Consider the following 20,424-nt stretch of genomic DNA (forward strand, 5'->3'; position numbering starts at 1 on the left):
TATAACTTTACCAAATATATATTAACTCATAATTTTTTCCAAAAGTGATTTTAGCTTTTTAAAAAGCTCCCCAAAAGGGGCCTAAGTATCTATGGTGCTAAAGAAATATAAATATATAAAGTAAAATTTTGGTATGTATTTTGAAAAATAGAGAAGAAATTAAAAGTTCCTTAAAATTATAATTTGAGATTAAGATTTTGGTATGTTTGATAAGAAAAAACATCATATTTATTAGAAATAATAAAAACATAAATTATCATGTGGGCAAAAAAGGACACTTTAATGGGATAAAAAAGTGAACTTTTTGGTTTCCCGGCAAAGAGTGGCAAAAATCTTTTTGTTCCGAGCAAAGACTATTACACTTCACCAATCCCCACAGCTTCACAATCAACAATGACAGAAGTGTTCTCACTTCACCTTCTACTGTCTTCCAGCAACCAAAGAACTTCTCCTCAATCATACAAGTCACTCAATTCAGCTAAAACCTACTCCAAGTCAACAGCTTCAGTTCCTGCTTCAAGAAAAGGTTAGATTTTTCATCAAAATTTATGGTTTTTGTGAAGATAGAGCAACTGGGTTATCTTCATTTGTGTTTGTTGTTAAGTAATTCACTTGAAAAGATTCGGTTCTTACAGGTCGTTTTAGTGTTTTGAAGAAGACCCAGAAGTTGAATTTGGAGGTTTCACCTCATAGAGCTGGTAATTTTGTTTTTCTTATTACTGTTTTGAGTGAAAATTCTTGTTCTTGAGTGTTTGTTTATGCTGTCTATGATTCAAGAAGGAAAGTTGGGTTTTTTTGGATTTGTTACTTTTGTTTATGGAAGCTGTGATTGTTTTTTCAATACTACATTGAGTGAAAAAATCTTGTTTTTGAGTGTTTTTTTATGCTATCTGATAATGATTGAAGAAGGAGAGTTGAGTTGAGTTGTGTTTGATGTTTTAGTGAGGTTGTGTCAGAACCACTTTATTGGATAAAAATTAGAGGAAAATCTCTTCCATTCAAGAAAGTTTATTGTTTATCCTAGGACATGTTTGACCAATCAGAACCACTTCATTGGATAAAAATTAGAGATAGGATTTCTTCCATCCAAGAAAGTTTATTGTTTATTCGTAGGACATGTTTGGCCAATTAGAACCACTTTAGGGATCTCTTCCATTCAAGAAAGCTCATCTTTTATCCGTGGGAAATGCTTGGCCAATTAATGCACCACAACATAATAGTAACGTTACGGCTAACATGAGAAAGAGATGTCCCAGAATAGCTAGACAATAATGCTTTAATGTCTGAAGATATAACACCTTACTCATTAAGATAAAGAGTCAAAGAGAAAAGCATTGACTAGAAGTCCAATTTTTTGAGCTCTCGAGCTCATTTTAGTCCTACCAACAAAGCTAGTGCTTCTTTCTCAGCAGCATGTTTGTTTATTTTGTAATTGACTTTGTTTACTTTTGTGTATGCAGTGTCTGCTGTGAGGTTAATGAGAATAGAGCTAGGTGGTGCATTTGCTGATCTTCTTAATGAGAAAGGGAAAGGTTCTGGTGATAATGAGATGGGATATGTGGAAAGGACTCTTGGCTTTCGAACAAGGGATTTAGAAGACCGCGATCTTCGATTGGTTATCTCTCATTACAAGCTCTTTTCCTTTTTTATGCAATTGTTGTCCTATCAGATCTTCATGACACTAAATTGTTTATTTGCATAGGTTACTGATATAGTCGGGGGAACAATCCGCTGGAGGCGATATCTAGATCATTTGATCAGTTCATTATGCCATGATAAGTCTTTTAGCAGCATGGAACCTCTGCTCTTACAGGTATTGTATGCCCTTCTGTGTTCCCCACACCACGAAGAAAACACAGAGCTCCATCTAATTCTCGAGTTTCTTTTGTTCCTATTGTTTTTTTAGATTCTCAGAATTGGTTTCTATGAGATTGTTAAGCTAGATATGCCACCATATGCTGTTGTGGATGAGGTGAAAATCTTTCCATTCCTTCTTTCTTTTCAATTTCGGTGTAATGCCATGTATTGGTTCAACACACTTCAAACGCGGCTAATGCTTGTTCGGTTTGTATTATGCAGAATGTGAGACTTGCCAAAGTTGCCCTGAGACCTGGTGCTGGCAACATGGTTAATGCAATCCTCCGAAAGCTAGTTTTGCTTAAGGTTTCCGATTTTCCAACCAATACAATCATATTCCATTTTCTTCTCTTAACTTACTTGTCTATTGACCTTCAAAGTTGGCTTGCAGGAACAAAACTCACTTCCTTTACTGAAATTGGAAGGTGACGATCGTACACAAGCACGCGCTCTTGCCACATTGTATTCTCATCCCGTTGTAAGTTTGTAATCGAAGCCTCGAATCTTGTGGGAAACAAAACTTTCGAATATTCCCTTTGTTTTGCTTTTTCTCATAATTTATCATCTAGTGGATGGTTAGGCGATGGACTAAGTATCTAGGAAAAGATGAAGCAATCAAATTGATGGAATGGAACAACACCGATCCTAGTTTCAGCTTAAGGTTTCGGTTCCCCTCACCCGAACCAAACATTTATCTCCCCTCTTTTAGCATATGACATAAAATATATTGATACCATTTCGGGTGCTAATGTCAGGGCAAACGCGGGGAAAGGTATTTCGAGAGCTGACCTTGAAGAAAAGCTAAATTCTCTCAAGGTGTTTAGCTATGTCCCTTTCTTCTTTTGTGTTTCATTCAAGTGTCAAATTGTTATGCCAGTTTCATTTTCTTGAGTTTAATTTCAGGTCCCGTACGAGCTTTCTTTGCATTTGGACGATTTTGTTCGTATGAAAACCGGCTTACAGGTATAAGTGAAAGTGTTTAGTTTCTTTTAGTGATAATAAGCTTTTAAGTACATGATTTTTCTTTTCTTCAGATTGTAATACAAGCGGGGTTGCTTAAAGATGGCCTATGCGCGGTTCAGGATGAGAGTGCAGGTCTTTGCGAATTGAGTTTTCACTTGTAAATTTGTATTTTTTTTGTGTTTAGTGGAAAATTCAGAACTACTTTTCTTGTATCTCCTAAAGTTCTATAACTCAATGTGTTTGCAGGTCTGATAGTCTCAGTTGTGGATCCTCAACCGGGTGAGAAAATCATGGACTGTTGTGCTGCTCCCGGAGGAAAGACCCTTTACATGGCATCACGATTGTGTGGCCAAGGTAATCTGTTTTTCGAGAAAGGTTGATCCTTTAAAAATTGTCTTTGCTGATAGAATTGTCACATTGGATTTTTCAGGTATGATAGCTGCAATCGACGTAAACAAGGGCCGGTTGAGAATCGTTAAAGAGACAGCAAAGTTGCACCAAGTAGATAGCGTCGTGACAACCATTTGCGCCGATCTTCGCGTTTTTCCAGTAAGCTATATGACATTATGTAAAGGTATGAGATTTTGAATTGTGAACTTTATTTATTGATTTCCTCAAACTTCATTTTCAGGAAACAAATACAGAGACATATGATAAAGTTTTGTTGGATGCTCCATGTTCTGGATTGGGTGTTCTCTCCAAGGTAAGTACCAAGTATTTCTTTCTTAGATTATCATTCAAATTTATACAAAAAAATTCATAACATAAAATGTAAGTATTGGGTTCTTTTGTCTTCTTGAAGAGAGCAGACTTGCGTTGGAATAGGAAGGCCGAGGATATGGAAGAGCTTAAGAAGTTACAGGACGAGCTCTTCGATGCAGCTTCCTTGTACGATAACATTTCTATACCCCTTTTGAACTCGAGTAATGATGTGTACACACATAAATCACACACAAACATTACACATATCTATCTGGTAAGTCACTTTTGATAAGCGAGACTCATTTTAAATAAAGATAATAAGTTGAAATTACTTGTCACGTAAGTATGTGTCAAATTTGGTTTCGCCCTTCTTTCTATTTCGAGTTATGAGTCGTGGTGTAAGTAATGAAGCAAAAAATTACTCTTACTAATGTTTATATGCACCCGAAGACATCCATTTCACTGGATCTCATAAAAACTCTGCAGTTAAGCGTGTTTGGACGAGAGTAGTACTAGGATGGGTGGCGTCCTGAGAAATTTTCGTGTTACACCCTTAAAATTTTCTTTTCTTTTCACTATAGACTGTACTTTGTTATGCATCCTTAGATTGGTGAAGCCGGGGGGAGTTCTAATATACAGCACCTGCTCAATTGATCCCGAAGAAAATGAAGATAGAGTAGCTGCATTTCTTCTAAGGCATCCGGTAAGATCTTCTGCTCGGGTTTTTCTTTACCTTGCTATGTTCAAGAAAAGTTACTAAAGTTTCCTACTTTCTACTTGTGTTACAGGAATTCAATATAGAATCAGTCGAAAAATATGTTCCAAGCGATTTCGTAACATCACAGGGTTTCTACTCTTCATTCCCAGTAAAGCATTCACTCGATGGATCTTTCGCTGCTCGGTTAGTTCGATCATAACAGGCTGGGAATGGAAGTGTAGAAAAAGCGAATTTAGAAGAACAAGAGTGGAGGAGGAAGGGAGTTGTCGTACCGCCTTTTCTAGGCACATAACGATCTTCTGTTCTCTCTGCCTGCTCCATCAAAGAAATTCCCTTTGCTTCAGAATGAACTGAAGATCTCTTCAAAGGAAGGAGCCAAAGAATCAAGTTACTTACATCACAAGGAAGAAGAAAGACAACATTTTTTTTCATCTCATTGACTCAATCAGCAAAAATGGCTTCAGATTTTATCTATGCATGAGGAACTGAACTGAAATGTATACTCTTCAATCACCTGTAATTTAATTACTTAAATTTAAACTAAGTTGGAATTAAGTGTAATGGTTTAAACATTCAAATATTAACTCTAAAATTACAGATACACACTCCCAAATTTAATTGTTAAAGTTATTTATGCAATTATTTTTCGTCTAAAAACTCGAATTATAGTATTTTAATGGCAGATCAATCTTTTTGCATTTGATGTATAACATGATTGAACTATTTGAAAAAATGAACAAAATACAACCGAATTTGCAGTTATTTTCATATTTTTATGAGAACATTTTACAAAAAGGCAAAACCCTGTAAGTGTCATAGTTCAGGTGGTAAAAATTCTCAGAAGGTTAAAGATGGTGAAACTGTTCTTCAAAGATTCATATCCCTAATGTTTGTGGATGCATTGGTAGGTAAAGTTGAGGAACATAACCCTCTTTCCTCAGCTCTTCAAGAAGGTTATTAAGCAATGAATATATCTCAACTGAATCAGGATGACTTCCATCTCCTGCAACAAACATATGACTTATGTTGTTGATATCAATCCAGCTATATCCAGGCACCTTCTGTACTCCTCTTTCTTTCATCAAATTTCGTATCTTAAGCACGCTTCTCCAGTCTCCGACGCCAGCATGAATGTTCGAAAGCAAAATGTAGTAGCCGGAATTGTAAGGGTCTAATTCGAGAAGATGTTTCGATGCCTCTTCAGCGAGTTCAACGTTGCCATGAACTCGACAAGCTCCAAGTAATGTTCCCCAAACGCTTGCCTCGGGTGAAAAGGGCATGTTTTTTATTGTCTCGAATGCTTCGGTTAACCTTCCAGCACGCCCAAACAAATCAACCATGCATGCATAATGCTCCATTCTAGCTGGGATTTGATAGCTCTCGGTCATTAGACGAAAAAAGTGAATCCCATCGTCGATTCTACCAGCATGGCCGCAGGCTGAAATTATACCGAGGAATGTGACATGATCAGGGGCGATTTGTTTCTCTAACATGTCATGAAATAGTATGAGGGATTCCTCAAGGTGACCATGGTTTCCATAAGCAGCAATTATGCTGTTCCATGAAACTTCATTCTTGCTTTCCATTTCGTTAAATACCCGACGAGCAACATACAAGTTTCCACATTTTGCATACATGTCTATCAGAGCACTTCCAGAGAAAATATCAGAGCTGAATGCTCTTCTTCTAATCATGAAACCATGGATTTCTTTCCCATAATGGAGAGCTGGTAAGTTTGCACAGCTCGAAAGAGCAGTCGATATACTCACGCAATCATACTTGATTCCTTCTAACCCCATTCGACGAAACAAATCAATGGCTTCCTCTGGTTTGCCATTCTGAGAACAATTGGTAATCATCGAGTTCCAACAAATAGCATCCCTTTCGGGCATTCTTTGAAATACTCGACGGGCAAGATCCAATCTTCCACATTTTGCATACATGTCTGTGATTGAACTTCCCACATAGCATAACTTGTCAAGCCCCATTTTAATGGTGTTACCATGCAATTCCTTTCCCAATTTCAAAGCAGTCATACCTGAAAAAGCAGGAAAAATACTCGCCAAAGTAACTGAATTCGGTCTCATTTTCACTCGAAGTAATCGCCTGAAAATCTCCAAAGCATTACAATTCATACCATTAAGGACAAACCCTGAAATCATTGATGTAAAAACAATGACATCCACTGCATTACTTTGGTCAAGAATCTTACAAGCCATTTCCACATTTCTGCACTTGAAGTATAAATCAATAAGTGCACCTTTCAAGAACACATCTATTGACACACCATGTCTTATGATATAGCAATGAATTTCCTTACCTTGTTTAAGATGACCAGATTCAGTTACACATGGAAGAAAACTCGCGAAAGTAACCGAGTCAGGCTCGATACGAGCAGATACCATATCTCGAAAACAATTCGAAGCTTCAACCATGAAACCATTCTGTACATAACCAGATATCATTCCATTCCAAGTTACTAAATCAGTTTGAGGCATCAAATTAAACACTTTACAAGCCTCAAACAAACGTTGAGATTTCGAATACATAGCCAACAATGTGTTAGCAACAGGAGAATCCAATTCCAACCCACATGAAAAAACAAGCCCATGAATCTGAACCCCAAAACAAATCAACTCTTCTGATCCACCACAAACAGACAAAACACAAGCATAAGTAACTGAATTAGGCTTCACATTACTCTCTCTCATTCTCAAGAAAATCTCAACACATCTTTTTGTATCACAATTTCTAACATAACCATTAATCATAACATTCCATAACACACTATCTCTTTCAAGCATTTTATCAAACACTTGTCTAGCATCATAAATACAACCATTCTCAGCATAAAATTTAATCAAAGAACTCCCCACAAACACATCTAATTCCAAACCCATCAATCTAATTCTCTCATGAACATGTTTAATCAACCCTAAATTATTCAAACCACCACAAGCTTTAATCAATGGAGGAAAAGTATACTTATCAGGTGAAATTCCATAACCCAACATCTTGAAATAAAATCTCAAAGCATAATTAAACAAACCCTGATTAGTAAACCCTCTAATCATCCAATTCCAAGGTGAGGCAAAACCCAATTCGAGGTATCTAAAAAACACATTTTTAGCATGTAAAAAGCTTCCACACAAAACATACATTGCCAAAAGCTTAGTACCCAAAAGATTGTTTTTTGTCCCGCCATTAACAACCAACTGAGCATGAACTTGCTTGCCTTGACGAACAAGACCATGGTCACAACAAGCTTGCAAAGCTATTTCGGTGCTTGGAAAGTTCAGAAATTGTTTCAACAAATTTGGGGAATTTGAGTGTGGTGATTTGAAATGTGGTGAAGAAGTTAAAGTCAAGTGCTTTTGAAGTTGACATAAGGTTTTCTTGTACATAACAATGGCGGAAGTGTTCTTCTTTCTCACTTCACAGTCTTCTGATAATCACAGAGCTCCTTCTTCATCATCTTACACCCAAAATAATTTTACTTGAATTAATTTATTAATATTTAATTTTTCTTTTACATTCCTATTTCAAAATAAATAAAAAATTCTTTAAAATTCATTTTCTTTATATAAATTTTAATAATTGTTTTTTTTATGTGAATGTCTTATTTTCATATTAAAAATAAAACTAGATTTTGGCTTCCCAACTATAACATATACATTATTGTCCCTTAAATTTTTAGCATTTTACAAATAGTTCATGAATTATTCATAGTATTATAAATTAGTCATTCAATCAAGTTTTGTAACACGTTGTAAACAAAATGATAATATGACTGCTTAACAATTTGCTACATCAACGCCACATGTATCATTTAACATTAAAAAGAATAAAAACTATATATTTTTAAAAATTTATTAAACTAAAAAACAATTAATGATTAAAAAAATTATGTAAAATTAAATTAAAAAAATTATTTTTTTCAAATTAATTACACATGTGACGTTGACATGATACTAACAACATGACATGTCATTATTTTGTTTGCCACGTGTAACGAAACTTGATTGAAGGACCAATTTACAACATTGTGAAACCAATTTTAACGGGCTAAAAACCTCAGTGTATAATAATATATAAGTCATAGTTCAGGGACAAAAATCTTAAATATTTAATGTATATTTTTATTCTGAAAATATGTGGATTAATTTTTAGTTTACTTGAAAAATTTCATATATATTTTTTAGTTGAATATTTAAAATATATTTTATATTATACAAAGTGAAAATAAATTAAAAATATGTATTTATTATGTAAAATAAAAATAGTAATTGAATTTTTCTATACAAATAATTTTTTTTAAAAAAAAAACTATAAAATGAAAATCCCTTATTTTAATTAATTATTTATCTCCATAAAAAATATTTATCTTTTTAATTGATTATCTAATAAGTAATTGAATTTAAAACATCTACGAATTGAATTTAAATCTATTAGGTTTAAATTTGAAATGGAAAAATATGATATAATTATCTAACTAAGTGAGCCTATAAAAAGACACCTAAGACTCTAAAATTTCTAATAACCTTCAAAACCTCTTATCACTAAATCTTAAGGAACTCTCTTTTCTTCTACATGTAAGTTCATTAAACTCTTTATTTATTTGTCAATTTAATTATGTTGATTATGTTCAATGTATAATTACTCAATTATGTTAATCACGTTTAATGCATAATAATAATTAAAATAAGAGTGAATAGTCGTGTAAAAATTGTAATTTTCATCTAATTTTGTTAGTACAGTCTCTCGTTTCATATCTTCATCCAGACATCAAAAAAATTATTAGGTTTATCATTTATGTCGTTTACAAAAATCAAAACTTTAAGTATTGAGTGATTCTATAATACACCTCTTTGAAATAGATGCACTAATACCCTCTACTTACCTATTTTAGCATCTGGAAGAAAATTTTAGTCTAATTATTTTTTATATTCGTGTTCGTTTTAATTATTTAAGATATCTTACAAAATTTTGAGAAATTCAAAATACTTTACAATATAAAAAGCAGTATTCAAAACGCGTATAAAATAAAATAATCATGTATACGTTTAAATTTATTAAAATTTTACAATATAATATCTTAAATAACTATAAAATACATGCTAAACAAATTTCACTAAAAATAATTATTTGGGATATCAACACAAAATTACAACGGGGGTATATATGTAAATTTACAAGGGTATATATACCTAAATTGTTCGCGCCTTACTTTTTTTTGCAGTTGAGAGAAGAATGTACAGACTTCGTTCGGCACGTGCCGCGCTGGCACGTGCGTTGGTACACTCCTTCAGCTCCGCCGCGGCGACCGCGCCGTCGGTGCCGGCGTTTCCTCTGAAGCAGGTAATCAAGTCGAACTTCGAGCCGGCTCTAGCCGAGCTTCGGAGCCATGTTCGAGCCGCGGATTTCGTCGCCATTGACCTTGAAATGACCGGCGTTACTAGCGCGCCGTGGCGTGAGTGTTTCGAGTTCGACCGCTCCGATGTAAGGTATCTTAAGGTCAAGGACTCCGCTGAGAAGTTTGCCGTTGTTCAGTTCGGCGTTTGCCCCTTCCGTTGGGATTCCTCCAACCAGTCCTTCATTGCATACCCGTACTCTCTCTCTCTCTCTCTCTATATATATATATATGTGTGTGTGTGTGTGTGTATATTGTATGTGTACGTATGTATATTGTATTGGAAGAGTGAAGAAAAGTTTTGAGATCACTGAGTGATTTGAAATCACTGATTTTTTTTTTTATTTCTTCTTTGGGTTATGTATTTGTTTCCGGAGAAAAAAAGGGCTGGAAAGATATCGAAAATCTAATTTTGGAACATTGTGTTTGTTGCATATTGTAGGAAAAAAGAGAAAAAAGATAAAAGAAATTTGAGCTAAAGTTTTTGTTTTATCAATTTTCTCTGTTGTTTGATGATTCATTTTGTTGCTCAATATCGTTATTTTGAGAAGAGAAAAGGATTTTTAACTGAGATTATTTTATGAAAGGAATGATCTAATATTGAAATACCTGATTTTTATTTTCATGTTTGTTTGTGGAGAAATTTCGGTTTAGTGTAATGTTTAGTATTTGTGGAGAATGAAAAAGCTCATCATTATGCTAGAGTTTGATTTAGGATTAGGGCTTACTATTATGTATGCGTATATGTATATTGGATATATTTGTGTGTTGGAAAAGTGAAGGAATTTAAGTAAAATGTTAGGAGTTTTGAGCTCACTAAGTATATTTAATTTGAAATCACTGATCTTTCTTTTTTTTTCTTCTTTTGGTTATGTGTTTGTTTCATGAGAAAAAAAGGGCTAGAAAGGTATAGAAAATCTAGTTTGGGAACATTTTGTTGCTCAATATCATCATTTTGAGAAAAGAAAAGGATTTTAACTGAGATTCTTGAATGGAAGGAATGAAAGGATTTTCATGTTTGTTTGTAGAGAAAAGTTTTGGTTCAGTGTAATATTTAGTATTTGTGGAGAATGAAAAAGCTCATAACTATGGTAGATTTTGATTTAGGGCTTACTATTATGTTTTGTTACTCTCTTATTTGTACCATTTTCATGTATATTTCTGAATAGGATTGTTCTTTTATCAGGTTCAATTTCTACATTTTCCCAAGGCAAGAGCTGAACATTGATGGTTCTTCCTCTTATGAATATCTCTTCCAGACTTCATCAATTGATTTCCTGGCTAAGTACCAGTTTGATTTCAATGCTTGCATACATGAAGGTGAATTTCTTGTTCTAAGCCTTAGCCCTGGTTGGGATTTTCGAGCTCTGAGTTATAATCGTTTTGAATAGTTACTACGATCGATGCTGTTATCACTTTATTATAACTGATATAAGTTCATTTCTTTCCTAATGCATCAAAGTTCTATCTTTGAGAAAATTAACTCCCTTGGGTAATCTCAGGAATATCTTATTTATCCAGAAGACAAGAAGTAGATGCACAGAAACGTTTTGATTTGGAATACGAGGGTGAATCAAAAGAAGTTAGAGACATGCCGGTAGTTGGTATGGTAAGCATTCTGTTCAGTGACCGAATGAAGAACAAAATTAGTGAATGGCGTGATCGGCTATTACAGTTTCAAAATGGGGAATCTCAATCTCAAGGGAGTCAAAGTTATTCCAAACAACAATTTCAAACTATTTTCTTTAAGATGCGTCCAGCTATTAGTGTGAATGGATTCACTTCTCATCAGCTAAGGTTGATTCAGCTGGTAATGTTTTAACTGTTACTCTTTGCTTTAACCTATAGGATTGTAATTTTTGAGAAATCATAGCGATTCATGCTTGTATTGAATGTGAATTCATTTTGTGTTGTTTCTGAAAAAAATGCAGGTTATTAAAAATAACTTCGAAGATCTTTCGTATGTTCGTGTAAAAGGAGAAAATGGTGAATCTCAACATCTAGTTGTATATACAGACTCAAAACACGACAGAGATTTGCTTATGGTAAGCTTTTCAATACTCTTTCTCGTTTAAGAAATTATTTGGCTCACCTAGTTGTTTGCATGTCATTCTATCATCAAAGTATTACTAAATTTAAGAGGCAAACACAGATCGAGTTTGAGATTGTTATTCTGTAAGTTTTACTGGGTTCAAGTTTCGACTATCTTGTTCTCTTAAAAACTTGAACCGAAATCATTGATTACTAGAAGTGAAAAGATCCAAAGTATACTAATAAGGAAGGGATGTCGGTATATGTATTAGATGTGATCATATGGAGAATAAAGTTAATAAGGAAAATAGTGATGTTATGACATCTCCATCCTTAAGAATTAATTGGGAGTTTCTGTATCTTAATTTTTCGCAGAAAGAAGTAAAGGATGAGCATCGGAAACAAGCAGAGATGAAGATCCAAGCTGCAATAGGTTTTCGCCATGTTATTGACTTGCTTTCCTCAGAAAAGAAATTGATTGTTGGTCACAATTGCTTCTTGGGTACATTATATAAACCACAACTTTCTCTTTTGTTTGTTTGGTATAAAAATTCATTCGATTACCATATTTTAATCCCGAGAAATTATCTTCTTTGTTATACAGATATTGCACATGTCCACAACAAATTTGTCGGTCCTCTTCCGCTGGAAGCTGAAGACTTTGTTGCTTCTATTCATAAGTACTTCCCTCACATTATCGACACCAAAATACTACTGAATACTCATCCTATACTCCAACAACGAATGAAGAAGTCCAAGACATCGTTATCCTCAGCATTCACCATGATATGCCCACATATTGCTCTTAGTGTAAGTAGTGCTGTAGCATCTGATTCCTATGTTAAGGTGGAGGCTCAAGTCGATGATTCAAGGTTTGTTCCTACTTTCCTTTGTTTACAATGAACAAGTTCGTAGTACATATGATTTTAGTCAAGTTCGCCGGCACATTTGTTGGGACGCCTAACTCTTTATGGAGAGGAGGTAGAAAGACCAACATTAAAGAAAACAAAACAAAACAAAATACTGGAAAAACATTACACTAGAAAATGTTAAAATCTTTCTTAAAATAGTAGCCTGACAAATATATATAATATATCTTAATTATTATGGTTCTCCTTAATAATTATGACTCATTCCTTTAGCCAATTTAGCTCTCAAGATTGTTCAAGTTAGGTTTTTGAATCTTTACTCCCCGAATGAACCGGGCATGATAATTTTTCATCATCTGACTTGAGCAAGAATTAAATGAACCAATATACCCATATGAAAAAGTTGATTTGCAATCCATATCCACATATATATGAATGACTATATAATTTCTTGTGTTTCTCTCTCACACATGCTCGTACTCTATCATTTAATGTACACATTAGTTTGTCTGTGTCCATATTTCTTATTAAACTTTTGTGAAACCTTTAATTAACTGATGCTAAAAGTAAAAATGCTTGCTGTTTCTTTTCGGTTTGAATGGTCAGGTATGCTTTGTTCCCACAAAGTTTAAGTTTCGAGTCCTTTGTGGGTACCAATAGTTGTTATAGTTTCATGGTTCCCGAATATCGTAGTTCCCCCTTATGCAATTGAGATTTCGTTTTTGTTTGCAGGTGTTCGAGCTGGAATGCTGGAGGCAAGCACGAAGCTGGATACGATGCTTTTATGACAGGATGCATCTTTGCTCAAGCATGCAGTTATATAGGCATCGATTTTAAACTCCATTCCTCAACCGAAAACTTAGCATACAATGAAAAACTTCAAAAGCACATCAACCATTTGTATCTCAGCTGGACCAATGCAGACATTATTGATCTAAGAACCGGTAATAAGGTCACCGAAACTTTGGAATCCAACCCGAAAAGGCGATTCTCCAACATTTCATTCGAGAATATTGTGTTGATTTGGGGTTTTCCATCCAAACTCAAGGCCAAAGACATTAGATGTTGCATCACAAAAGCATTCGGTTCAACCTCTGTAACTTCCGTCTACCATTTAGACGAAACAGCAGTTTTCGTCTACTTCTCTAAAACCGAGTTTGTCTCCAAGTTTCTAAGCTTAAAGCAAAACTTAGAGAGAAGTAACGATGATCCAATTTCGGTTTTGAATCCTCTCGCTGAACTTTTAGAAGGTAGGAACACCCATGCTGCGGATTATGAAACTTACAAAGACATTTGCTCTTCCCCAATGTCGAAACTCTTATTCGCAAATCAAGCAGAAGCAACATGTTCTAAATGGAAGAAAACCGAGCTTGAAGAGACCGAGGCAGTAGTCGAAAACCGAGGATACTCAACGGAGACAGCTTCAGATATAAAAAGTGAGTCATTTGTTGATCGAATCTCATGTGATGATGATAAGGTCATAAATTGTTTATATTCACTTCAAGACACTCAATCAAGAACTAGTAACTTTAGCTAGGTTGACTCGAAATCGATCAAACCAATTCATTTAGTAACATTTTCATACATAGGACTCATAATATGACAGTTAAATTAGTTATGTGACACTTAGTGCAGTATGTCACATTAAATGATGATCTATAATAGGTTTTAACGGCTGTGATCATCCTATTGTATATGAGTGAAATAGGCTTATTAGAAAATTAAAAAAAAAAAAGAAACAGAGAAAATGGGTTATTATTTATGGTAAGAGGAACAAGTTAGTAGCCATCATTTTCATAATTTATTATTATTATTATTTATTGAATATTGCATTAAAGTAAAATTCCTTCATTGGAATGTTTCAGAATTTATATAGTGAGCTGTTGTTTTTACTTATTAAGAAGAACCATGCCATTTCTGACCACTGCCTCTTCTAGCCATAGCTCACCTCATAATAATGTATATATAGCTGTATCTATATATAGCTATATATATATATATACTCACTATATGAATAAACATCATATTCATATCAATGAAGTTTTGGTAAAGAGTAAGATGTTTTCCACAATTCTTTTCTCTTTTCTTTTTTGTCATATGTTTTCATTAATTGAAGGATTGATTATCATCACTAGTTTTTCATTTAGTTGGAAATAGTGAAACTAATTATATAGTTATAACAGGTATCTCATCTATTTTTGAAAAACTAAATAATTTACCATATTAAAAATATGTATGTGTATAATTATGTTTGAACTGTATTTGTCATAATTATGTGAAATATATGTATAGAAAAAAATTATAGTACACCATTCTCTTAAAGGTGGTTTTTAGTAGAATTCTTAACTAGTTCGGTATTTAAGAGAGTTTTTCAGTTTTTTTTTTTCATTTATTTATAGTCGTGTACGTTGTCATTATTTAAGATTATTTGTAAATTTTAAAATTTAAATATTTAATGCATGTGTATAACATGCACAATTATTAACAAAATAAATAGATTAAAAAATTATATTGTTGACACAGATAAAACAGTCTATTTAAACAAATTTCTTCTCTCATACAAAAAATTCTAATTTTTTTCAATACAGCCACTAAAATTAAAAACAAAAAACAATTTTAAAAAACGTTTGGCCAAATCTTTTAAAAGCAGTTTTTTGAAATTGAGTTTTAAAAACTAGAAAACATAAAATATAAAAAAAAAAACATTGTTTTCTATTGGGATATTTGAGGTAAAATCTTTTTAACATTTGTAATTATTACATATATAACCCTAATAAAAAATAACAACAAAAGTACTTAATCTTACGATTTTGTTGTAATCATACTATATTTTAGCTGTTAAGTGTGAATTAAATTAAGCTTGTTAACTTAAAAACACGTGCCAATATATTTTTTTAACTTATTTATTTGACACTTGATGACTAAAAAAAGATACAACTACAATAAAATCGTAATATAAAATATTTTTATCGCTACTTTTTTTGATTAAAATCATATGTGTAACTTTATTTTTTATTTATAATGTACATTTAGTAAATTAAAATGCAACAAAAATTAAATATACATTCAAAAAGATAGGTAACAAAGATTTAAATTTACAACCCTGTAAAAGTAAAAAAAAAAATAAAAAATTAGGATTACCCATTAAAAATTTCAAACTATTAACTGAACAACTTAATAATTGTTTTTAATTTTTAAAAATAAAAAACAGTTTTTAAAAACTAATAGGAGCGTTTGGCCAAATCTCTTAAAAATAATTTTTTGAAATTAAGTTTGAAAAAACTAAAAAACAGAAAATATAAAAATATTGTTTTTTATTTTCATTTTTTTTTGTCTAACAATCCAATAAAAGAAAAAAAAAAGAGTATCTCATCTTACATGAAATAGACATAATATTCTTCCAAAACTATACTCTTAACAAAACCATAGAAAAAGTGCTAATCTTTTGGCATTATTAATGTTATTGTAAGTCTAAAATATATTCCTTAAAGTATTTTGGTAGATTTTTTATCTGATTTAGTTTGAGAAACTTATAAAAATACTGAAATTTGGGTTAATTTTTATAAAAATATTGTCACACGGAATTTTTTTCAAAAATACTGTAGTTTTATAAAACACCAGTAAAACACAAAGTAGAACAACTCAAAACAAAAAACACCAGTGAAAACTTAACACAATATACTGCAATATGAAACTTATAAAAAAACACAGTAAAAAATACCACCTGGCAGTATTTTTATAAAAAATTAAGAAAAGTTATTATACTATGTAAATTTCCCTTTAGTTTTATAAAAAAAATTTAATCTAATTTAATATATGGTAGTATATATTATAATATTATTTCAAAAAATTTACAGAAAGTTTTAAAATAAGTGTGCAATTATGAAAAAAAATTTAAACTATAAACGTATTGTAAATACCGAAACTTTTGGGTCTATTACATAAATTTTTAAAACTTTTGGCATTATTATTGTAAATGTTTTGGCAGTGTAAACAAACTGCCGACCTTGCATGTATGCCACGTGTCATGAGAAGAGAAGAATGAACGGTGATGATCAAATTTGAATCGTATGAATAGAAACAAAAGCAAAAATAGTAAAAATGAGGCGTGATCTTTATGGCTACCTGCACCTGCAATAGCCGGTCACCATCTTATTTATTATTTATATTTTAAATTAAATAAATGCAAAGTCTTTTTTTTTTTGAAATTTTTACATCAAAAATCCAATTTACTCAATTTATTACAAAAAAATCCCTACACGCTTACATCATCATTTTTACCTTTCTTCTTTCTTTTATTACAATTATACCACTTACACATCAATTCCATGCATGCAGCCACGTGATTGATTGATGACTTATATCAATCACATCTTACATCATTCACTTATCTTTTTCTCTTCTTCCTTTTTTTTTTATTATTTTCAATTTCTTTTCAGTTTTTTTTTTTTTTAAATAAAACCTCCATAGCTGAACTCTTCTCCTCCCTTTTGCCAAAGAAAAGTTCTAAAATGGGGTTGAAATCTGTAGCTAATAGGAATAAGACGATAACTCCGATTTTGCTTCTCAACTGTCGAAACGTGAGCAAGCTCCTCCTAAAAAAAATCAAAGGTTGCTGCCCAGGAAAAAATTCATCAAGATAATGCTTAAAAAATGATTAAGATGGAGCTGGTCTTCGATCTCAGGTTTGTTTTCAGTTTCTTTTTCGTTTCCCCCCTTTTTGAATTTTTTTTTGTATTTGACATTAGTGTGTTTTGTGTTTATCGATTTTACTATTTTAGGTTTTTCATTTTAACATTTCTTTTAGTTTTGTTTTGTTTTTTAGGGCTTCTATTTTTTTAGTTTAATTTATTTGTTCTTTTTATGAGTTTTTCATTTTTGTTTGTTTAGTCTTAATTTCTGTTTTATTATTTTTTTTTTTCTGTTTTTGTTTTTCGAGATGTTTTATTGTTTTTCATTTCAGTTTCTTCATTTGATTATTTCTCATTTTGTAATAGTTTTTTCATAGTTTTTTAATAGTGTAAACACCTTCTGTATGTATTTTTTTTTTAATATGTTTTTTGTCTAGTTGTTTCCTGTCCATTTTTATATCATCAATGGGTAACAATGAGATTTATCATGGATGTTGATGTTCAAAGAGTTTTTCCTGTATTTTAGTCTGTATACAGTTGTTTTGTAGTTTTATTATAGTTTTGCTACTTGCATATGTTATTTCATTATAAAACTAATATGCAACCATTTTGCACAAAACTTACTATGTATAACTACTATTTCTTAGTCCCCGTCAAATTAAATTCATGCATAATATATAAACTAACATAAAACGATAATGCAACTATAAGGCAACCAAAATAAAAAAATAAACTGACTTATACGTAACTGGTTGTACCTTAATTCGAATTTACTCTTCTTATTATGTTTCTAAAAAAATATATATATATTAGAAACCAGTAATCAATCAAAATGCAACTGTATATAACGTAGATGTATTATTCATGAGGTTTTTTTAAAAAAAATTTCACATCATACATTGTTTTGGATTTGGTGGGAGCTCCAGATCTGTTTGTTACAGATCTACATTTCATGAATATAGATTTCAATATTAGGGGGAGTTATTTTGATCGAATAAAATAGAAAACAAATGTGTAATTTTAGTTTCTTCACAGTTTTTCTAATTTTTTTTTCGTCATTTTCTGTTTAGATCATTGCAGGTCTTCTTTTCCAGTTGATTTCGCCAGAATTAATAGTTGTATTTTTATCGTTTTGGTTTCATTTTGGTTGTTTTGCGGTTTTGAAACGATCGCGGTATTTTCACCTTCATGGTTCGCTCTGTACAGCTGAAGGCTTAGTGAATGTGGTATTTTTGTAAATATTTGTATGTGGACTGTATAAATATTTAATGGGCCGGCCCAAAGTATTTTTGTAATTTTTTTTCCTTTTTTGTATTTTTCTGTTTTTTTCCCTTTTTTTTTTTGAAAAATGAAAAAAAAAAAAAGACTTTACATTTATTTAATTTAAAATAATAAATAATAAATGCAAAGTCTTAATCTACTTACTATGTTAACTTATAAAATTTATGAGGTTACTTGTACGTTTCATTATTATTCCTTATTTTTTTATTTATATATAAGGGATTATTAATTAATTAATAGTAAAAGAAAAAGAAAGGGTTTTATTAGGTAATAATAACATAATTAGAAAGAATTGAATAAAAGAAAAAGTATTGTTTTTAATTAGAAAGGACCACTTTTTGAGGTTCACCTTTTACTAATGAGTATTTTTCTATTAGTGGCCAAAAGTATTTTTCTATTCGGACCAATTGGACCCGGTATAATTTGTGGTACCGGGCCCAATGGGTACCCAAAAAACAATTTTTTTGGGTACCTATCGCGCCCCAATCAGACTCGGTACAACAAATTTCGGGTTTGGAGTTCTCCTCTGTGCAGTAGTTGGTCAGAATACTCGGTCGACTCCGTGCGGTAATCAGTCAGTCCGAATGGTGGGTGGGGGTCGGTCGGAATGGTGCGGTGGGGGTGGGCGTTGTGGGTCGGTGTGTTCTTGCGATGGGGTATGCACGGGCAGATAGAGGTTAGAGGGAAGGAGAGAGAAAATGAAGAGGTGATTATGAGAGGGGTATTTTTGGGGTTTAAGTAAAATAGTCCTATTTTAATAATTACCTTAAGTTTTTGTTTACCTAACCAATTATGCTTTAAAAGACGCATAAAAATTAAAATTTCCCATTTCAATTTTTAACATAACTACAATTTCTAGCACGAATAAATTCAAAAAATATACCTATTTTTATCATAATATTAATTATTATTAAATGAGTATTAATTTATATCATTTTAAAAAATACATAGTTCAATTAATTATTTAACAAAATAACTTTTTACAAAATAAAAATTTACCACAAAAAAAAAGTATATTTCTCTTTACTAAGAAGGTCATAATGTTTGATAAAAAAAACAAGGTGATAATGAACAATGTGACCGGCTGCAGCCGGTCACTCATTTTAGTCTTTTGTATTTATAGTGATTGAGATGCAACCTTACTATTTCATTTCATTGAGATAATTTTTCAAGTGTTTTTAGCCTATACGTTTCTCTCTTCTCAATTCATCAATTATCTCTTTAATTATTATCTCATTTACATTTCATTTCATTTTTAAGTTTTTCTTCTGTAAATTAAGGAAAAATCAAGTTCTAATGCCTACCCTTCTTTTTTCATAATTATTAGCTACAATATCTTATATATAACATATATTTATATATTTATAGTATACTGTTTTCTTCTCTTTTTTATGTATATATAAAAAAACAGAGGAGGCAAAACTAAGATCCCAAAAGGGTATTTTTTTCATATAGCTCTTCTCTTTCTTTTGAATAATTATATGTTATATAAATATATTATGTGTTCATCATCCTCACATACATATATATATAAAAATTAATGTAGAAGTTATGTTATGTATTTCCATGCTATGTATTGAAGAATTTATATATGTTACAATATTGTGAAACCCCATGTTTTTCTTTTCTTGTGTTATATATATATATATATATATATATATATATATATAATATCTATATATATATATATGAGATGGAGGATATGTTGACAGAAGAGAGAGAGCACAACCCGAGATGGGTTAAAAGGGATCTTTGCCAATGTTGGGAGTGTGCTCTCTCTTCTTCTGTCACCATTATTATCATCCTTACATACATATCCCATCTTATATATCATCATCATATATATATATAATATATGTATATATTAATCATATGTAAAGTTTAAGGTGATGGGTTTGGTAGGTAATAATAATAAGCAAAAAAAAAAAAGTAACTTTTCATGTTCTATTTCGTTAATTTTCA

General features: G+C 31.8%; 3 protein-coding genes and 1 long non-coding RNA gene across 4 annotated transcripts; 3 read left to right on the top strand and 1 right to left on the bottom strand.

The window, feature by feature from the left end:
- The first annotated feature begins 207 nt into the window (after positions 1-207).
- Positions 208-4,818, top strand: LOC115725375 (uncharacterized). The gene is made up of 17 exons (XM_030654875.2): positions 208-526; positions 636-698; positions 1,461-1,615; positions 1,703-1,813; positions 1,907-1,972; positions 2,080-2,163; positions 2,249-2,335; positions 2,427-2,518; positions 2,613-2,673; positions 2,761-2,820; positions 2,892-2,952; positions 3,067-3,174; positions 3,251-3,369; positions 3,452-3,523; positions 3,623-3,708; positions 4,129-4,225; positions 4,311-4,818. The coding sequence occupies exons 1-17, from the start codon at positions 394-396 to the stop codon at positions 4,437-4,439; spliced, it is 1,584 nt and encodes a 527-aa protein (XP_030510735.2). The 5' UTR covers positions 208-393; the 3' UTR covers positions 4,440-4,818.
- Positions 4,819-4,930: 112 nt separating this feature from the next.
- LOC115725374 (pentatricopeptide repeat-containing protein At4g21300) lies at positions 4,931-7,753 on the bottom strand. The gene has a single exon (XM_030654874.2). It carries the CDS (start codon positions 7,642-7,644, stop codon positions 5,116-5,118), a length of 2,529 nt encoding a protein of 842 aa, XP_030510734.2. The 5' UTR covers positions 7,645-7,753; the 3' UTR covers positions 4,931-5,115.
- Positions 7,754-9,461: 1,708 nt separating this feature from the next.
- On the top strand, positions 9,462-14,421 carry LOC115695644 (poly(A)-specific ribonuclease PARN). Its single transcript, XM_030622699.2, has 7 exons — positions 9,462-9,846; positions 10,837-10,970; positions 11,153-11,460; positions 11,582-11,695; positions 12,057-12,183; positions 12,286-12,553; positions 13,283-14,421. The coding sequence occupies exons 1-7, from the start codon at positions 9,491-9,493 to the stop codon at positions 14,085-14,087; spliced, it is 2,112 nt and encodes a 703-aa protein (XP_030478559.2). The 5' UTR covers positions 9,462-9,490; the 3' UTR covers positions 14,088-14,421.
- A 1,483-nt stretch (positions 14,422-15,904) lies between these two features.
- LOC133038684 (uncharacterized) lies at positions 15,905-18,485 on the top strand. Its single transcript, XR_009688176.1, has 2 exons — positions 15,905-17,235; positions 18,252-18,485. It is a non-coding gene; the product is annotated as an uncharacterized LOC133038684 (long non-coding RNA).
- The last annotated feature ends 1,939 nt before the right edge of the window (positions 18,486-20,424 follow it).

This window comes from Cannabis sativa, chromosome 6 (assembly GCF_029168945.1).
Source record: "Cannabis sativa cultivar Pink pepper isolate KNU-18-1 chromosome 6, ASM2916894v1, whole genome shotgun sequence".
NCBI lineage: Eukaryota > Viridiplantae > Streptophyta > Magnoliopsida > Rosales > Cannabaceae > Cannabis > Cannabis sativa.